At 37.3% G+C, this 21,586-nt stretch overlaps 1 protein-coding gene across 1 annotated transcript in view; it reads left to right on the top strand.

The window, feature by feature from the left end:
* Positions 1–21,586, top strand: part of LOC139117655 (pneumococcal serine-rich repeat protein-like) — a 78,008-nt gene that overhangs the window by 45,250 nt on the left and 11,172 nt on the right. Inside the window, exons 39-60 of the mRNA XM_070680896.1 lie at positions 159–500; positions 1,124–1,465; positions 1,659–1,997; positions 2,265–2,606; positions 3,395–3,736; positions 4,975–5,202; positions 6,110–6,361; positions 7,222–7,563; positions 7,932–8,100; positions 9,126–9,466; positions 9,717–10,055; positions 10,323–10,664; positions 10,918–11,256; positions 11,515–11,856; positions 12,107–12,448; positions 12,709–13,050; positions 13,305–13,547; positions 13,987–14,328; positions 14,680–14,928; positions 17,712–18,032; positions 18,449–18,778; positions 20,878–21,129. Coding sequence (XP_070536997.1) covers positions 159–500; positions 1,124–1,465; positions 1,659–1,997; positions 2,265–2,606; positions 3,395–3,736; positions 4,975–5,202; positions 6,110–6,361; positions 7,222–7,563; positions 7,932–8,100; positions 9,126–9,466; positions 9,717–10,055; positions 10,323–10,664; positions 10,918–11,256; positions 11,515–11,856; positions 12,107–12,448; positions 12,709–13,050; positions 13,305–13,547; positions 13,987–14,328; positions 14,680–14,928; positions 17,712–18,032; positions 18,449–18,778; positions 20,878–21,129 — 6,822 coding nt within the window. The remainder of the gene's footprint in view (positions 1–158; positions 501–1,123; positions 1,466–1,658; positions 1,998–2,264; positions 2,607–3,394; positions 3,737–4,974; positions 5,203–6,109; positions 6,362–7,221; positions 7,564–7,931; positions 8,101–9,125; positions 9,467–9,716; positions 10,056–10,322; positions 10,665–10,917; positions 11,257–11,514; positions 11,857–12,106; positions 12,449–12,708; positions 13,051–13,304; positions 13,548–13,986; positions 14,329–14,679; positions 14,929–17,711; positions 18,033–18,448; positions 18,779–20,877; positions 21,130–21,586) is intronic.

Here is a 21,586-nt window from a genome sequence, read left to right as displayed (position 1 = left end):
AAGTCAAAAAACAAAATTTACTAAAACAAAACATAAGTTAATTTGTAAAAAAAGTAGAAAATTATAAGGAGAAAACGTCTTTGTCGATATTGAAGAATATCTATACCCATTTACATTAAGATCAACACAATCAGAAATATTAATCTTCATATTTGCAGATCGACCAAGAAAAGAGTCGACACCAGCAACAATTACTTTAGATCGAAGCACAACAAGCGCAGCGGAACATCCGACTACATCCTCTGTCGGGAAATCTTCATCCACGCCAAAAGAGGAATTAGAGACGGATGAAACAGAACTATCATCCTACACAAAGGAAACGCCTGTATCTCAACCAGCAAAGGCCACAGACATCACAGATTCGTCCCAAGCAATTCAAACTTCCCAGACATCGACAACACCTTTGCCAAGTGTTACGCCTGTCTCTACTTCCCAAAGGTCATCATCTGTTCCAGTGGGAAAAACCTCCGAAATGCCAGGAACTACTTCTGCTCGCACTGGTATGTTATTTGTAGGCAAATATTCGAGATATTTTAATATTACTTATTTGTAGGCAAATATTCCAGATATTTTAATATTACGTGAACAAACACCATGCACAAATATGTAATGTAATTGATGTTTACGTTCCATATTTTGCGTATTTTGTTGCTTATGAATATCGACTTGTCAATTTACACATGAGAGAAAAAAGATGCTGAAGGCTTAGAATTTCCACAACGCAAGAAAATATACCGAAAATGAAATATAATTATAAGGACAATACATTTTTGTTCTGTGTTCCAGTCGCAAACACATCTAGAAAGCAAGGAACAACTCACTCACACACTGGTACGAAAGAGTGTCTTGATATTTTCATACGCTAATGTCACACATAATATTTCAGATATTCAAATATTAAGTCAAGAAACACGATACAAGAAACCCTAACAAAGCTAAATTCTATTGTCATCAAAATCTTGATTGGAAATATACATATTCTTGATATTCAAAAGCAACAAAATATCGAAAATGCAATAAAAATATAAGGAAAAAACGAACGTCTTTGTCAATAATAAAGCATATCTACAAAGATTTAAATATCGATCAACACAATTAACAATATTCATCTTCATATTTGCAGATCGATCAGGAAGAGAGTCGACACCAGCAACAATTGGTTTAGATCGAAGCACAACAAGCGCATCGGAACATCCAATGACATCCCCTGTCCGGAAATCTTCATCCATGCCAAAAACCGATTTAGAGTCGGAGAAAACACAACCATCATCCTACACAAAGGAAACGCCTGTATCTCAACCCGCAAAGGCCACATACATCACAGATTCGTCGCAAGCGATTCAGACTTCTCAGACATCGGCGACACCTTTGGCAAGTTTGCCGTCTGTCTCTACTTCCCAAAGATCATCACCAGTTTCAGTGGCAAAAACGTCGGCAATACAAGGAACGACTTCTCCGCACACTGGTATGTATTGTGTAATATTCGAGATATGTTAATCATAAGTTAAGAAACAAAATTTACTTAACCAAAACATAAGTTAACTTGTAAAAAAAGTAAAAAAATATAAGGAGAAAACGTTTTATCGATATTAAAGAATATCTACACAGATTTACATTTAGATCAACACAATAAAAAATATTCATCTTCATATTTGCAGATCGATCAGGAAAAGAGTCGACACCAGCAACAATTGGTTTAGATCGAAGCACAACAAGCGCAGCGGAACATCCAATGACATCCCCTGTCGGGAAATCTTCATCCACGCCGAAAGCCGATTTAGAGACTGAGAAAACACAACCATCATCCTACACAGAGGAAACGACTGTATCTAAACCCGCAAAGGCCACAGACATCACAGATTCGTCCCAAGCAATCCAGACTTCTCCTACATCGGTGACCCCTTTGCCAAGTGTGATGTCTGTCTCTACTTCCCTGAGACCATCACGTTTTCCAATCGGAAAAACGTCGGGAACACAAGAAACTATTCCGCACACCGGTATGTTATGTGTAATATTCCAGATATTTTAATATTAAGTAAAGAAACGCAATGCACAAAACCCTAACAAGGATAAATCTTATTGTCCTCAAACTCTTAATTGCAAGAATATATAGGTGATATTGAAATAACAAAATATCGAAAATGGAATATAAAAATATTGAGAAAACCTTTTTGTCGATAATAAAGAAAATGTGCACAGATTTCAATTTAGATTACCTCAATTTAGATTACCACAATTTAAAACATTCATCTCTATATTTGCAGAGCGATCAGGAAAAGAGTCGACACCAGCAACAACTGGTTTAGATCGAAGCACAACAAGCGCAGCGGAACATCCGATTACATCCTCTGTCGGGAAATCTTCATCAACGCCAAAAGCCGATTTAGAAACCGATAAAACACAACCGTCATCCTACAGAAAGGTAACGCCTGTGTCTCAACCTGGAAAGGTCACAGACATCACAGATTCGTCCAAAGCAATTCACACTTCTCAAACTTCGGCTACACCTTTGCCAAGTGTGCCGTCTGTCTCTGCTTCCCAAAGATCATTGCCTGTTCCAGTGGGAAAAACGTCGTCAATACGAGAAACGACTTCTCCGCACACTGGTATGTATAATGTATTATTAACATCTACCATCGAGAACAATAGAATTTTGCGTGCGCTAAAAAAGCCGTACGGAACGCCCGTTCCGTAACACGTACGGTTTCAAGGCGCCCCGTTCCCTGCGACTGTATCTGCGCGTTCACTGCAGAACGGTTTCAAGGGACCCATTGGACGAGTGCCACACACTCCAAAACTTGCAGAAGCGCGTCCGAGATAGCGTTCCACACTTGCGCGATAAAATCGGAAGAAAAATTGTTGGCATTGCACGAAAACGGTCACTACTCTGACATTTTGATGCCCCAATCAGGAATGTAAGATGTATAATAATGAGGTTATTACGAAAATACCGCAAAGGATGCACTCGGACATTGGCGCCGCGCATCGCCCTCCGCTTCGCGTCGGGCGATACGCTGCGCCAATGTCCTCGTGCATCCTTTGCGGTATTTTTGTAATAACGTAATATTCAAGATACTTTAACCTTTCGAGAAACACAGTGCACAAACACGAAACACGATATATTACACTGTCGTGAAACTCTTGTTTACATGGCATTGATGTTTAGTTTGCATGTTGTGCAAAGCCATATTTTGCTGCTTTTAAACATCTACTTGTCAATGTACACGTGAAAAAAAGAATCACTGATTGATAACAATTTCTGCATCGCCAGAAAGATATAGTGTAAAAGGAATAAAAGTATAAGGACAAAACGTTTTTGTGGAAAATAAAGCAAATCTTTACAAATTTAAATAAAGATAAACACAATTAAAAATATCCATCTTAATATTTACAGATCGATCAGGAAAAGAGTCGACACCAGCAACAATTGGTTTAGATCGAAGCACAACAAGCGCAGCGGAACATCCAATTACATCCTCTGTCGGGAAATCTTCATCCACGCCGAAAGCCGATTTAGAGACGGATAAAACACAACCGTCATCCTACACAAAGGAAACGCCTGTATCTAAACCTGCAAAGGCCACAGACATCACAGATTTGTCCAAAGCGATTCAGACTTCTCAAACATCGGCTACACCTTTGGCAAGTGTGACGTCTGTCTCTACTTCCCAAAGATCATCACCTGTTCCAGAAGGGGAAACGTCGGGAATACCAGAACCTTCCTCTCTGCACACTGGTATGTTATGTGCAATATTTTTCTTATATTCCAATCTTAAGCCAAGAAACACAATGCAAGAAGCCCAAACAAGGGTTTATTGTATTGTCATCAAACTCTAAATTGCTATAAGGCGTGGCTGACAAATAGCTATGTAATTGAATTTTAAGAGAAGCATATTAATATACGCAAAAACCAAAGCATAATAATATATCGTTTCCGTACACACGCTAAGGTTCAAGAGGGTCTACCTTTAAGAGTTATCTGCATTGATATTGAAGTAGATTTGTATATTTTGGCCTGTACTTCATTGATATATGCCTGTTTTGTCGGTTTTTCATGCCAGGCAGGATCGCTCAGTGCCTTCGGTACAGACAACGACACGAGGAACAGCCGATTCAGATAAAGTATTGGCAAATACAGATAAAATGCTTTGCAACTTAAACAGCTATGTTTAAAACGAGTGTACAAGTAATGAAGTTTTGATGGTTATCAAATTAATGGTATATTTTCTTTGTAAATCATGTTGTTCTCCTATAATAATCATGTTGTCTTTATTTGTCCTCATCGTGCTTTATAGTAACAGGAGCTCTTGTCTGCAAACATGCATCATGTAAATGAAGGTCTGTTTCAGTCATCCATTTCCTACGGAGGACCCTTTAAAGTTTTTTTCTTGTTTGATATGTAAGCGAATATTCTAAATAAAGACTCCGTTCAACATACTGCCATTTTGTAACCTGTGTTTGTGTTCTATACGTCAGTCTATATATATATATATATATATATATATATATATATATATATATATATATATATATATATATATATATATATATATATATATGTATGTATGTATGTATGTATGTATTTATTATTTATTTGCCGACACTTAGGGGGGCAAAAATTTGAGAACCATTTTTGAAATCCCCCTCTGGACGTGTTTGTGAATGCAGCCTGAGCAATGTGGTTGCAACAAGGCAAGAAGCATGTCTGATAAATGTACTAAGTGTTAGAATTTATGGAATGTTTCTTATTTATGGAATAACTTGAAGCAGTAAGGTCACTTATTTTCAATTGACATATGACAGGAATAAAGTTTCCAAGCGGCAATAATTACAGTATCTGACCAGAGATATAGAATAAATCGGGTGAATTAGTATGTCTAAATATCTACTTACAATAATGAAGATATATATTTCATTAGCTTTCAAATACTTCACTAAAATATCGAGTAATGTTCAAACTTCAATGCTTTTTAGGACAACAAACGACACCAGGAAAAGCTGACCCTGACCAAACCATAATAAGTGCTGCGACGCTGCCTACTACAAGCATCGTTAGTGAATCATCATCGACATCGATTCATATTTCTCCGACATCGGCGACACCTTTGCCAAGTGTGACGCCTATCTCTGCTTCCCAAAGATCATCAGCTGCTCCAGTGGGAGAAACGTCGGGAATACCAGAAACGACTTCTCCTCATACTGGTATGTTATGTGTAGTATTTCAGATATTTTAATGTTACGTCAATAAACACAATGCATGAATCTCAAACATGGGTGTATTGTGTTCTCATTAAACTCTTGATTGCAATACGGCGTGCCTGGTAAATATTTAATGTAATTGGTCTTTACATTGCATGTTTTACGTATTTTATTTCTTTTGAATATCGAGTTACCAATTCACACAGGAAAAAAACAAATGCTTAATGCTCAGAATTTCCACATCTAACGAATATATATCGAAAAATGGAATAAAAGTATAAGGAAACACATTTTTTGTTTTACCTTCCTGTCGGAGAGACATCTACAAAGCAAGAAATAACTCAGTCACACACTGATACGAAAAAGTGTTCTTGATATCTGCAAACGCTAACCTTTCACTCCTTTAAAGGTTTATTTGGTATTATTATGAATCTTTTAAGTAATATATATTTGTATGATTGAAATTGAAATTCAGTAACGTACTGCTTGTATAACTACAGTGTAGGTGAATTGAACTCTTGTTTGCTGTTCGGACGTTATTGATATACTGTCACCTGTCCCAATTTGCCACAGACACCATGGAAAGAGAAAATCTGACCAAACACATACATAAAGCGGGTGGCCGCTTTTTAAAAACAGCGCCCTCACATGGGCATATTGAATATCAAGGAACGCCCCTTTGTGACCATATATGGGCATATTTAAATTACAGGTTACTGTATACCTTTAATAATAACAAAGTGTCAGCTTATTCCCCCTACTAGTACAACACACTGAACCAACTTCCCTGTCGCGGGACATATAAATCGAAAATGGTAAAAAAAATAAAAGTTGTCGATAATAAAGCAAAAACTACACACATTTAAATTAAGATCAAATAAATTCAAAATATTTGTCTTCATATTTGTAGGTCGACCAGAAAAGCAGTCAACACCAGCAGCAATGGTCTCAGGTCAAAGCACAACAATCGCAGTGGAACATACGACTACAACCGCTGTAGGGAAATCTTCATCAACGCCAAAACTTGATTTGGAGACGGAGAACACACAATCATTACCCTACACAACGGAAACGACTGTGTCTCAACCGGCAAAGGCCACAGACATCACAGATTCGTCCAAGGCAATTCAGACTCCTCAGACATCGGCGACATCTTTGCCAAGTGTGATGTATATCTCTACTTCCAAAGATCATCACAGGTTCCACTGGAAAAAACGTCGGGAATACCAGAAACGGCTTCTGCGCTCACTGTATGTTTTGTGTAATATTCCAAATATTTCAATCTTAAGTAAAAAAACACAATACACGAAACCCTAACAAGGCTAAATTCTACTGTCATGATACCCTTGATTGGAAAACTATATAGTCGAGATTCAAAATCAAAAAACGAAAAAGGAATAAAAAAATAAAAAAGTATAAGGACAAAACGTTTTTGTCGATAATAAAGCAAATCTAGACAGATTTACATTACAGTGAGTTTCAAAATAGCTTGGAACTACAACGTGAAGGTGATTAGAAAAAAACGTTTCTGGCGATAGAAATTACGCCAACGCCATACATTGCAAACGTTCTCCTTCGATAGATTTTGTAAAAATTGAACCCAATACGTACGGCGCCCACTGTTCTCATTCAAAGAACACGTTGAGTGTAGGAAATACCAATCGTTGTACCGACCCGTACACACTGTACCGAGAAAAAACCTATCGTTAGCGTTCTGTGCAGTTTCATCGACGGGAAATGTGATAAAGGCAATATAAGAATGTTCAAACAGTCAGTGTACGGGTGAGTTTTTCAATGGAAGCGCGGCAACACTGACGATGTTGACTGTGGCACAGTGAACGTCGTATTGGGTTAAATTGTTGCAAACTTTATCGAAGTAGAACGTTTGTAATGAATGCAGGTGGCGTCATTTCTATCGCTAAAAACGTTTTTCTTGTCACCCAAGGACGATGTAATTTCATGATATTTTGAAATGTACTGTAAGGTCAACACAATAAAGAATATTCATCTCCACATTTGCAGAGGGATCAGGAAAAGAGACGACACCAATAACAATTAGTTTAGGTCGAAGCACAACAAGCACAGGGCAACATCTTACTTCATCCTCCGTCGTGAAATCTTCATCGACCCCAAACGCCGATTTAGAGACTGAGAAAACAAAATCATTAACCTATACAAAGGCTACGACTGTGTCTCAACCGGCAAAGGCCACAGACATCACAGATTCGTCCAAGGCAATTCAGACTCCTCAGACATCGGCAATACCTTTACCTAGTGTGACGTCTGCCTCTACTTCCCTAAGAACATCAAATGTTCCAGTGGGAAAAACCTCGGGAATACCAGAAACTACTTCTCCACTCACTGGTATGCTATGTGTAACATTACAGATAGTTCAATCTTCAATAAAAAAACCACAATGCACGAAACCCTGAAAATGAAAAACTCTTGTGTCATCAAAATCTTCATGACAAGAGGGCGTTTCTGGTAAATATTTATGTAAAAATGTTCATATTGCGTTTCCCAATATATTGTAGCTTTTAAATATCTACATATCACTTTTCAGATGAAAGTAAAAAGTTGCATCATACTGACAATTTCAACAACGCGAGAAAAATATACCCAAAATTGAATAAAAGTGCAAGGTCAAAACGTTCTTGTCGATAATAATATCAAATCTACACAGATTTAAATTTAGATTAACACAATAAAAATATTCATCTCCACATTTGCAGATCGAGCAGGAAAAGAGACGATGTCAGCAACAATTGGTTTAGATCGAAGTACCACAAGTGCAGCGGAACATCCGACCACACCCGCTGTTGAGAAATCTTCACCAACGCCAAAAGCCGATTTAGAGACTGAGAAAACACAACTATCATCCTACACAAAGGAAACGACTGTGTCACAACCCGCGAAGGGCACAGACACCACAGATTCGTCCGAGGCAATTCAGACTTCTCAGACATCGGCTACACCTTTGCTAAGTGTGACGCCCGTTTCTACTTTCCAAAGATCATCACCTGTTCGAATGGGAAAAACGCCGGAAATATCAAAAACGGCTTCTTCGCTCACTGGTATGTTATGTGCAATATTGTCGATATTTCAACCTTAAGTAAAAATCACAATGTATGAAACCTTAACAAGGCTAAATTCTATTGTCATGAAATTCTTGATTGCTAGAGTATATAGTCGGTATTCAAAAGGAACAAAATATCTAGACAGGAACAAAAGTATTAACATAAAACGTTTTAGTCGATAACTAAAGCAAATGTACATAGATTTACAATTAGATCAACATAATTCAATTTTTTTTCTTCACATTAGCAGATCGATCAGGAAAAGAGACGACAGCAGCAACAATTGACTTAGATGGAAGCACAACAAGCGCAACGGAACATCAGACTACATCCGCTGTCGGGAAATCTTCATCGACGCCAAAAACCGATTTAGAGACGGAGAAAACAAAATCATTACCCTACACTAAGAAAACGACTGTGTCTCAACCCGCAAAGGCTACAGACATCACAGATTCGTCCCAAGCAATTCAGACTTCTCAGACATTGGCGACATCTTTGCCAAGTGTAATGCCTGTCTCTACTTCTCTAAGATCATCACCTACTCCAGTGGGAAAAACCTAGGGAATACAAGAAACTACTTCTCCGCACACTGGTATGTTATGTGTAATATTCCACATATTACTATCTTAAGTGAAAACACAATGTATGAAAACATAAGAAGGCTTAATTGTATGGTCATCAAACTCTTGATTATAAGATTATCTAGTCGATATTCAAAACCAACCTCTACAAAATATTGAAAATTGACAAAAAAATATAGGAGAAAACGTCTTTGTTGATGATAAAGAACATCTACACTAATTTACATTTAAATCAATAAAATAAAAATATTCATCTTCATATTTGCAGATACATCAGGAAAAGAGACGACACCAGCAACAATTGGTTCAGATCGAAGCACAACAAGCGCAGAGGAACACCCAATTACATCCTCTGTCGGGAGATCTTATCCACGCCAAAAACCGATTTACAGACGGATAGAACACAGCCATCATCCTACACCAAGGAAACGACTGTGTCTCAACCCTCAAAGGCAACAGACATCACAGATTCCGCCCAAGGAATTGGACCCTCTCAGACATCGATGACCCCTTTGCCAAGTTTGACATCTGGCTCTACTTCCCAAAGATCATCGCCTGTTTCAGAGGGAAAAACGTCGGGAATACCAGAAACTACTTCTCCGCACTCTGGTATGTTTTGTGTAATATTCCAGATATTTCACTGTTTAAGCAAGAAACACAATGCACGAAACCCTAACAAGGTTAATTCTATTGTCATCAAACTCTTGATTGCAAGAGTATATAGTTGATATTCAAAAGCAACAAAATATCGAAAATTGAATAAAATATAAGGAGAAAACGTTTTTGTCGATAATAAAGAAAATGACATATTTACATTCAGATCAACACTGTGAAAAATATCCATCTTAATATTTTGCAGATCGATCAGGAAAAGAGACGACTTCAGCAACCATTGGCTTAGATCAAAGCACAACAAATGCAGCGGAACATCCGACTACATCCCCCGTTGGGAAATCTTCATCAACGCCAAAAGCTGATTTACAGACGGATAGAACACAGCCATCATCCTACACAAAGGAAACGACTGTGTCTCAACCCTCAAAGGCCACGGACATCACAGATTCGTCCCAAGCAATTAAACCCTCTCAGACGTCGGTGAACCCTTTGCCAAGTGTGACGTCTGGCTCTACTTCCCAAAGATCATCGCCTGTTCTAGAGGGAAAAACGTCGGGAATACCAGAAACCACTCCGCACACTGGTATGATATAATTATGTGTAATATTCCAAATATTTCAGTCTAAAGTCAAGAAACACAATGCACGAATCCCTACGAAAGCTATATTCCATTGTCAACAAAATCTTGATAGCAAGAGTATCTAGTAGATTTTCAAAAACAACTGCTACTAAATATTTAAAATCGTATAAAAATATTCGGCGAAAACGTTTGAGTCGATAATAAAAGAAACTCTACACAGATTTACATTTAAATCAACACAATCAAAAATATTCATCTTCATATTTGCAGATCGATCAGGAAGAGAGTCGACACCTGCAACAATTGGCTTACATCGAAGCACAACGAGCGCAGCTAAACATCCATTTACATCCTCTATCGGGAAATCTTCATTCACGCCAAAAGACGAATTAGAGACGGATAAAACAGAACTATCATCCTACACAGATGAAATTCCTGCGTCTCAACCCGCAAAGGCCACAGACATCACCGAAACGTCCCAAGACATTCAACCCTCTCTGACATCGACGACACATTTGCCAAATCTGTCGTCTGGCTCTTCATCCCAAAGATCATCATATGTTCCAGTGGGGAAAACGTCGGGAATACCAGACACTTCTTCTCTGCACACAGGTATGTAAAGTGCATTATTCCAGATATTTCAGTCTTAAGTGAAGAAACACGGTGCACAAAACCCTAACGAGGTAAATTCTCTTGTCGTGAAACTCTTTACTACAAGATCATATAGTTGATCTTAAGTAGCAACAACATATCGAAAACAGAATAAAAATAAACTGCGAAAACTTCTAAGTCGAATGAAAAGAATATCTACGTAGATTAATATTTAGATCAACACAATAAAAAATATCCATCTTAATATTTGCAGATCGATCAGGAAAAGAGACGACATCAGCAACATTTGGCTTAGATCGGAGCACAACAAGTGCAGCGGAACATCCGACTACATCCCCCGTTTGGAAATCTTCATCAACGCCAAAAGCTGATTTACAGACGGATAGAACACAGCCATCATCCTACACAAAGGAAACGACTGTGTCTCAACCCTCAAAGGCCACGGACATCACAGATTCGTCCCAAGCAATTAAACCCTCTCAGACGTCGGTGAACCCTTTGCCAAGTGTGACGTCTGGCTCTACTTCCCAAAGATCATCGCCTGTTCCAGAGGGAAAAACGTCGGGAATACCAGAAACTACTTCGCACACTGGTATGTTATGTGTAATATTCCAGATATTTCATTCTGAAGTCAATAAACACAATGCACTATTGCCCTCAAAGGCTATATTCTATTGTCATCAAACTCTTGATTGTTAAAGTATCTAGTCGATATTCAAAACGACTGCTTCAAAATATTGAACATGGAAAAAAATATATGCAGAAAACGCCTTTGTCGATAATAAAGAAAACCTTCACAGATTTATATTTAGATTAACACAATAAAAAATATTCATCTTCATATTTGCAGGTCGATCAGAAAAAGAGTCGACACCAGCAACAATTGACTTAGATCGAAGCACAACAAGCGCATCGGAACATCCGTTTACATCCTCTGTCGGGAAATCTTCATCCATGCCAAAAGAGGAATTAGAGACGGATGAAACAGAACTATCATCGTACACAAAGGAAAGGCCTGTGTCTCAACCCGCAAAGGCCACAGACATCACCGATACGTCACAAGACATTCAACCCTCTCTGACATCGACAACCCCTTTGCCAAATCTGTCGTCTGGCTCTTCTTCCCAAATATCATCATCTGTTCCAGTGGGAAAAACGTCGGGAATACCAGAACCTTCTTCTCTGCACACAGGTATGTTACGTGTATTATTCCAGATATTTCAGTCTTAAGTCAAGAAACACAGTGCACGAAACCCTAACAAGGTAAATTGTCTTGAATGAAACGTGTTACTGTAAGATCATATATTTGATATTCAAAGGCAACAAAATATTGAAAACGAAATAAAAATATACGGCGAAAACTTATGTCGAATATAAAGAATATCTACAGGTATTAATATTTAGATCAACACAATAAAAAATATCCATCTTTATATTTGCAGATCGATCAGGAAAAGAGTCGACATCAGCAACAATTGACTTAGATCGAGGGACAACAAGCGCAGCTGAACATACAATTACATCCTCTGTCGGGAAATCTTCATCAACGCCAAAAGCCGATTTACCGACGGATAAAACACAACCATCATCATACACAATGGAAACGACAGTGTCTCAACCCTCAAAGGCAACAGACATCACAGATTCGTCCCAAGCAATTAAACCCTCTCAGATGTCAGTGACCCATTCGCCAAGTGTGACGTCTGGCTCTACTTCTGAGAGATCATCACCTGTTCCAGAGGGAAAAACGTCGGAAATACCAGAAACTACTCCTCCGCACACTGGTATGTTATTTGTATTATTCCAAATATTTGAGTCTTAAGTCAAGAAATACAAAGCACGAATCTCTACGAAAGCTATATTCTATTGTCATCAACCTCTTGATTGTAACAGTATCTAGTCGATATTCAAAACCGACTGCTACAAAATATTAAAAATAGAAATAAATTGTCAGGAGAAAAAGTTTTTGTCGATAATAAAAAAATCTTACACAGATTTACATTTAGATCAACACAATCAAAAATATTCATCTTCATATTTACAGATGAATCAGGAAAAGAGTCGACACTAGCAAGTATTTACTTAGATCGAAGCACAACAAGTGCAGCGGAACATCCGATTACATCCTCTGTCGGGAAATCTTCATCCACGCCGAAAGCCGATTTAGAGACGGATAAAACAGAACTATCATCCTACACAAAGGAAACGCCTGTATCTCAACCCGCAAAGGCCACAGCCATCACAGATTCGTCCAAAGTAATTCACACTTCTCCGACATCGGTAACCTATTTACCAAGTGTGACATCTAGCTCTTCTTCCCAAAGATCATTACCTGTTCCAGTGTGGAAAACGTCGGGAATACCAGAAACACCTTCTCCTCAAACTGGTATGTTATTTGTAGTCTAATATTCCAGATATTTTAATTTTATTCAATAAACACTTACACTTACAATGCTAAATTCTATTGTTATTCAACTCTGATTGCAAGAATTTATTGTTGATATTCAAAAACAACAAAATATCCGATTCGAAAATGGAATAAAAATGTAAGTAGAAAACATCTTTGTCGGTAATAAATCAACTCTACAGAGATTAAAATTTAGATCAACACAATAAAAATATTCATTTTCACATTTGCAGGAAAAGAGACGACACAAGCAACGATATATTTAGATCGAAGCACAACAAGTGAAGCGGAACATCCAACCACATCCCTTGTCGGGAAATCTTCTCCAACGCCAAAAGCCAATTTAGAGACGGGGAAAACACAATCATTATCCTACACAAAAGAAACGCCTGTGTCTCAACCCGCAAAGGCCACAGACATTACAGATTCGTCCAAAGCAATTCAGACTTCTCAGACATCGGCTACACCTTTGTCAAGTGTGCTGTCTGTTGCTACTTCCCAAATATCATTACCAGTTTCAGTAGGAAAAACGTCCGCAATACATGAAACGACATCTCCGCACACTGGTATGTTTTGTGGGTAATATTCAAGATACTTTAATCTTAAGTCAAGAAACGCAATGCACAAATCCTAAACAAGACTTTATTATTTTGTCATCAAATTGTTTACATGGCATTGTTGTTTACTTTGCATGTTGTGCAATGTCATATTTTGCTGCTTTTAAATATCTACTTGTCAATGTACACGTGAGAAAAAGAATCACCGATTGATGACAATTTCTGTATCGTCAGAAAGATATAGTGAAAATGGAATAAAAGTACATGGACAAAATGTTTTCGTCGGTGATAAAGCACATCTACAAAGATTTAAATTTAGATCAACAGTATTAAAAAATATTTATATTCGTATATGCAGGTCAATCAGGAAAACAGTCGATATCACCAACAATTGGTTTAGGTCGAAGCACAACAAGAGCAGCAGAACATCCGACTACATCTGCTGAAGGGAAATTTTCATTCACCCCAAAAGCAGATTTAGAGACACAGAAAACACACTCATTACCCTACACAGAGGAAACGCCGGTGTCTCAGTCTGCAAAGACCACAGGCATCACAGATCCGCCCAGGGCAATTCAGACTTCTCAGAAAACGGCGACACCTTTGCCAAGTGTGACGTCTGTCTCTTCTTTCCAAAGATCATCACCTGTTCCAGAAGGGGAAACGTCGGGAATACCAGAACCTTCCTCTCTGCACACTGGTATGTCTTGTGAAATATTCAAGATACTTTAATCTTATGTCAAGAAAACCAATTCACAATTCCTGAACAAGGCTTTATTACATTGTCATCGAACTGTTTACATGACTTTGATGTTTACTTTGCATGTTGTGCAATGTCATATTTTGCTGCTTTTAAACATCTACTTGTCAACGTTCACGTAAAAAAGAATCACTGCAGCTGATTGATAACAATTTCTGTATCGTCAGAAAGATAGAGCGAGAATGGAATAAAAGTATGAGGACAAAGTGTGTTTTGTCAATAATAAAGCACATCTACTAAGATTTAAATTTAGATCAACACTATTAAAAATATTCATCTCCGTATTTGTAGGTAAATCAGGAAAACAGTCGATATCACCAACAATTGGTTTAGGTCGAAGCACAAGTGTCACAGAACATCTGACTAGAGCCACTGTTCAGAAATCTTCATCAACGCCAGAAGCCGATTTAGAGACGGAGAAAACACAATTATTAAGCCACACAGAGGAAACGCCTGTGTCTCAACCTTCAAAGGCTACAGACATCACAGATTCGTCCAAGGCAATTCTGACTTCTCCTACATCGGCTACACCTTTGCCAAGTGTGTCGTCTGTCTCTACCTCCAAAAGATCATCACCTGTTTCAGTGGGGAAAACGTCGGTAACAGTAGAAACGACTTCTCCGCACACTGGTATGCTTTGTGTAATAATTCTGGATATGTCAATCTTAAGTAAAGAAACACAATTCACTAAACCCAAACATTCCATTGTAATGAAACACTTGATTGCAATAGGGCGTGGCTGACAAATATTCATGTAATTGATGGTTACATTACATTTTGTGAGTATTTTGTGGCTTTTGAATAGTGACATGTCAAGTTACTCATGAAAAAAAAAGCGGAATGATGATAATTTCTACATGGCGAGAAAAATTTATAGAAAATCGAATTAAAGTGTTGGGACAAAACGATTGTGTCGATAACAAAGCAAATCTACAGAGATTAAGTTTAGATCAAAATAATTAAAAATATTTACCTTCGTATTTGCAGATCGATCAGAAAAAGAGTCGACTCGAGCAACAATTGGTTTAGGTCTAAGCACAACAAGAGCAGCAGAACATCCGACTACACCTCCCGTTGGGAAATCCTCATCAACGCAAAAAGCCGATTTAGCGACGGATAAAACACAACCATCGCCTACACAAAGGACATGCCTGTGTCTCAATCTGCAAAGGCCACAGACACCACAGATTCGTCCAAAGCAATTCAGACTTCTCAAACATTGGCTACACTATCGCAAGTTTGCCGTCTGTTGCTACTTCCAAAGATCATCACCAGTTTCAGTAGGAAAAAACGTCCGCAATACAAGAAACGACATCTCCGCACACTGGTATGTTTTGTGTGTAATATTCAAGATACTTTAATCTTAAGTCAAGAAACGCAATGCACAAATCCTAAACAAGACTTTATTATTTTGTCATCAAATTGTTTACATGGCATTGTTGTTTACTTTGCATGTTGTGCAATGTCATATTTTGCTGCTTTTAAATATCTACTTGTCAATGTACACGTGAAAAAAAAGAATCACTGATTGATAACAATTTCTGCATCGCCAGAAAGATTGAGCGAGAATGGAATAAACGTATGAGGACAAAATTTTTTCGTCGATGATACAGAACATCGACAAAGATTTAAATTTAGATCATTGACATTTCTAAATTTGAAATCTTGCCATATCTGAAGACATATATAATAGCCAGTAGGTTCGCTCGCAATGACATCTGCCTTTCATTATGCAAAACGAATTCAGTATCTCTATGTTTATTTATTAATTTATTTCACTTTATTTCGGACTAAATCAGTCCATATAATACATGATTCACGTGTAGAAAAATTTTCTTAAGCATTACAAAAATATGATTTTCTGTGTTGGTAAAGAAAGACAAAATCAAAGGTACAGGGAATCGATCCACAATTTACAAATATCAGAGATGAAATAAAGACGATCATGTACCAGCCTAACAATCATATTTTCACTTCTCGATAAGCGTGTCATAAACCATACATTTGTTTTCTACGAAGTGCATCGAAGTTGTACAAATTATTGGTAACAAACATTTCACTTGCGCTACTCCGTTTGTCAAATCCTAGAAATATCCTAGCCGCATTGTTGTAGGCGACCCTCAACTTTCTCAGGGCACTGGCAGTATGGTTAAACCAGAGGTGTGCCCCATACAATTGATGACAATAAATCTTAAATATCATACATTTAACATCAAAAGAACATGAGCAGAATTTCCTGAGAAGCATATTAGCTGAAACGTAGAACGATCTTTCTGTCGTTCAATGTCAGCATCGTCTCTGAAGTGGGTTGTTAATATATAACCAAGATACTTTTTGTTCTCTACGAAAACAAGTTTAACACCATTAAGATATACCGTGGGCAAACGAACAGTACTTGCCTTGTCAGTAGTGACACATAAACATTCAGTCTTTCCAGTATTAAAAGTAATGTCGTAAATATCACCATAATTACTACATATATTTACCAGCTTCTGTGTCCCTTTGACAGAGGGACTCAACAAACAAATATCGTCAGCATATATGAGGTGGTTTACGAAGCAACCCCCTACATAACACCCTGTTAAAGAATTTGTAAGTCGTGTACTTAACTGATCAACATAAACATTAAAGAGTTTTGGTGATAAAACTCCCCCTTGTTTCACACCGTTAGAAACTGTGAAACCAGATGAAACACAGTCGCCCCAACGAATAAAAATACACTGAGTTCTATACCAAACAAGGAGAAATCTAACAATAAAGATCGGAACTTTACGGGAAATCAACTTCTTTAAAAGTGACCAATGATTTACTCGATCAAATGCTTTAGATGCATCTAAGAAAGTTACAATGACATTACTTCCATGTTTCCTATAGTAGTTGATAACTTCCTTTAAAACGAAAAGACACATATCAGTTGAATGTCCTTTCTTGAAGCCAAACTGGAAAGGCGAAGTTTCTAGAAACGACTCAATTTTACTCAAAATAACAACTTCCATTATCTTAGAGCCAATGTTCGATAATGCTATCGGACGATAGTTGTTTATACTACTTATATTACTATTCTTATCTTTGATAATCGGGACTAAAATAGTTTCAGAAAATCTGTTTGGACATACACCGTGAACCAACATTGCTGTAAAGCACATACTTAGCAAAACTGACACTTTGGTACTAGCAAGAATAAAGTGTTCTGCTGAAAGTGAATCAGGACCAGCAGATTTACCCTTTTGTAATTTACTAATGGCACACTGAATGTCATAAGGAGAAACAAGAATTTTATGTTTACTAGGACGACTTTTATCTTACATTGTTGATATTTCCAGTGCCTTCAGGACAAAGAGAGACATCAGAAACAGCTGATTTAAATACAGGAACAACTACAGCAGCCAAGCCGCCTACTACAGCTGCAATCGCGAAATCGTCGTCAACATTAAAAGACGATCTGAGGACAGACAAGACGCAATCATCACCCTACACAAAACAAACTCCTTTGTCCCAACGAGCTAGGTCAACAGACATAAGAGATTCTACCCCAGCAACACATACCTCCCAGAATCTGGCAAGAGTTTCACCTTCTGACTCATCGGTCTCTCCATCTGAAACATATCCTGCTCCAGTGGTGAAGACATCCAGAATACGAGAAAGTATTTCTCCTTCGACAGGTATCATGAGTTTCTACAATATATTCTTAAAATCTAGACATATAACTTGAGTTGTCAACAAACAGTTGGATTTAACATTTTATGCCTAATATGATTTATAATATGTCAAAATTTTAACGGCATTTGCATTATTGTTGTGCCTTTTCACTCGCACTTCCATCACTATTATAGACAAGAATGGACATGCAGAATACCAAGGACACCTATTGACCTTGTGATTTTTCTCATATTTCTACTACCTCATGTCACTTTACATTTGGCATCGACAAAAATACTGAACAGAGAAATAATCTGATCTTGAGAAGCATATACTAGAAATCGGGTGCACATGAAAATCAAAACATCTGTATGAGATTTCATTTGAATACACATACAGAAAAATCTTATATCGTTCAAAGTTTCAGAACCATCAAGACAACCAACGAAACACGGAACAGCTGGTTCAGGCAAAACTACAACAATGGAAGTGAAGCAGCTCACTTCAGCCACAATATCGAAAAAAGACCCTGGGACAGAAAAATCACAATCATCACCCTTACAAATAGAAACTCTTTTGTCTGGACCAGCAATTTACACAGTTATCACACATTCGTCTCCAGCATTGCCTACGTCTCTGAAGTTGGCCACACCTTTACCACATTTCACATCGGTCCCTGCATCCGAAACGATACCATCTGTTCCAATAGGAAAGACATCAAGTATATCAGAAACTATTTTCCTGCACACAGGTATGATATTTGCCCTATTGTGGACATTTGTATCTAATAAAGTGCCTAAAACTGCTCGAAAGCCAATGCATAAAATATAGTATCTGTTTTCTACAAATGTTTGATTTCAATACGGTATGACAAAATGTCGTTTGCGTTCATTTTGAAGTGAATTCGTCTATTCTTAAGTGCTCTTCCTTATCTTGTGTCTGTTTTTGTTGCTTCTCCATGACTTCCTTTCAATTGTTACTCTGCTTATTGGTAAATTTACTATGCCTTGAGACAGATATAACACCGATTAGGTATATATGCACAAAGTTAATTAAATCACATATATTTTATGTATAGTGACACGATTTAAATCATTAATCGTTCAAATGTTCATTGTCTTCGATAGAAACAACGACATGACGAACAGCCGATTCAGATAAAGCATTGGCAAATACAGATAAAATGCATTGCAAATGGAACAGATTACCTATGTTCACAACGAGTGGAAAAGTAATTAAGTTTTGATGGTTACCAAATTTATATTATCTTTTATTTGTGAATCATGCTCTCCTCTTATTATAATAATGCTGTCTTTATTTGTGCTCATCGTGCTTTATAGTAACGGGACCTCTTGTCTGCAAACATACATCACGTCAATGGAGGTGTGTTACGAGTCCTCCATCGTTATGGAGGCCCCAGTTAAAGTTTTATTCTTGTTTGATATGTAAGCGAATATTCCAAATAAAGGTTTGTTTCAACATACGGGCATTTTGTAACCTGTGTTTGTGTTCTATACGTCAGTCTATTATATATATATATTATATATATATATATATATATATATATATATATATATATATATATATATATGTGTGTGTGTGTGTGTGTATGTGTGTGTGTATGTATGTATGTATGTGTGTGTGTATTTATTTATTTATTTATTTGCCGACACTTAGGGGGCAAAAATTTGAGGTTGGAACAAGGCACGAGGCATGTCTGATAAATGTACTAAGAGTTAGAATTTATGGAATGTTTTGTTATTTATGGAATAACATGAAACAATAAGGTCACTTATTTTCAATTGACATATGACAGGAATAAAGTTTCCAAGCGGCAATAATTACAGTATCTGACCAGAGATATAGAATAAATCGGGTGAATTAGTATGTCTAAATATCTACTTACAATAATGAAGATATATATTTCATTAGCTTTCAAATACTTCACTAAAATATCGAGTAATGTTCAAACTTCAATGCTTTTCAGAACAACCAACGACAACAGGAAAAGCTGACCCTGACCAAACCATAATAAGTGCTGCGACGCTGCCTACTACAAACACAGTTAGTGAATCATCATTGACATCAATTTATATTTCTCCGACATCGGCGACACCTTTGCCAAGTGTGACGCCAATCTCTGCTTCCAAAAGATCATCAGCAGCTCCAGTGGGAAAAACGTCAAAATACCAGAAACGACTTCTTCTCACACTGGTGTGTTATATGTAATATTCCAGATATTTTAATGTTACGTCAAGAAACACATGAATGAAGCCTAAACACGGATATGTTCTATTGTCACCCAAAACTTGCTTGCAAAATGGCGTGCCAGACAAATAATTAATGCAATTGATGTTCATACTGCATATTTTGCGTATTTTGTTGCTTATGAATATCGACTTGTCAATTTACACATGAGAAAAAAGAGATGTTGGATGCTTAGAATTTCCTCATCGTGTGAAATTATACCAAAAATGCAACATAATTATAAGGACGACAATTTTTGTTCTTTGTTCTTATCGGAAAGACATCTACAAGGCAAGAAACAGCTCACTCACACACTAGTATGAAAAAGTGTCTTGATATTTTCATACAAGAACCATACACATAATTTTCGAGATATTTTAATATTGCCTCAAGAAACAGGATGCAGGAAACACTAACAACGATAAATTCATTGTCATCAGAGTCTTGATTGCAACTATTTATATTGTTGATATTCAAAAGCATCAAAATATTGAATACGTAATAAAAATGTAGGGAGAAAACGTCTAGGTTGAATATAACAAAAATCTACAGAGATTTACATCTAGATCAACACAATTAAAAAATTCATCTTCATATTTGCAGATCGTTCAGGGGAAGAGTCGACACCAACAACAATTTACTCAGATCGAAGCACAACAGGCGCAGGGGAACATCCTATTACATCCTCTGTCGGGAAATCTTCATCCACGCCGAAAGCCGATTTACAGACGGATAAAACACTTCCGTTATCCTACACAAAGGAAACGCCTGTATCTACACCCGCAAAGGCCAAAGACATCACAGATTTGTCCCAAGGAATTCACACTGCCCAGACATCGTCGGCACCTTTGTCAGGTGTGACACCTGTCTCTACTTCCCAAAGATCATCACCTGTTCCAGTGGGAAAAAACCTCCGGAATACCAGAAACTACTTCTGCTCGCTCTGGTATGTTATTTGCAGGCTAATATTCGAGATATTTTAACATTACGTAAACAAACAACACGCACAAATATGTAATTCAATTTATTTTGCGTTCCATATTTTGCGTATTTTGTTGCTTAGGAATATCCACTTTCCAATTTACAAATCTGATAAAAGATGGTGGATGATTGGAATTTCAACATGGCGTTAAATATATACCAAAAATGTAATATAATTATAAGGACAACAAAACTATGTTCTCTGTTCTAATCGGAAAGACATCTAGATAGCAAGAAACAGCTCACGTACAAACTGGTACGAAAAAGTGTCTTGATATTTGTAACGCTAACCTTATGCAAAATATCCTTGATATTTTAATATTAACTCAAG

This window comes from Ptychodera flava, chromosome 18 (genome assembly GCF_041260155.1).
Source record: "Ptychodera flava strain L36383 chromosome 18, AS_Pfla_20210202, whole genome shotgun sequence".
NCBI classification, from domain to species: domain Eukaryota; kingdom Metazoa; phylum Hemichordata; class Enteropneusta; family Ptychoderidae; genus Ptychodera; species Ptychodera flava.
This window is presented reverse-complemented; position numbering and strand designations above follow the sequence as displayed.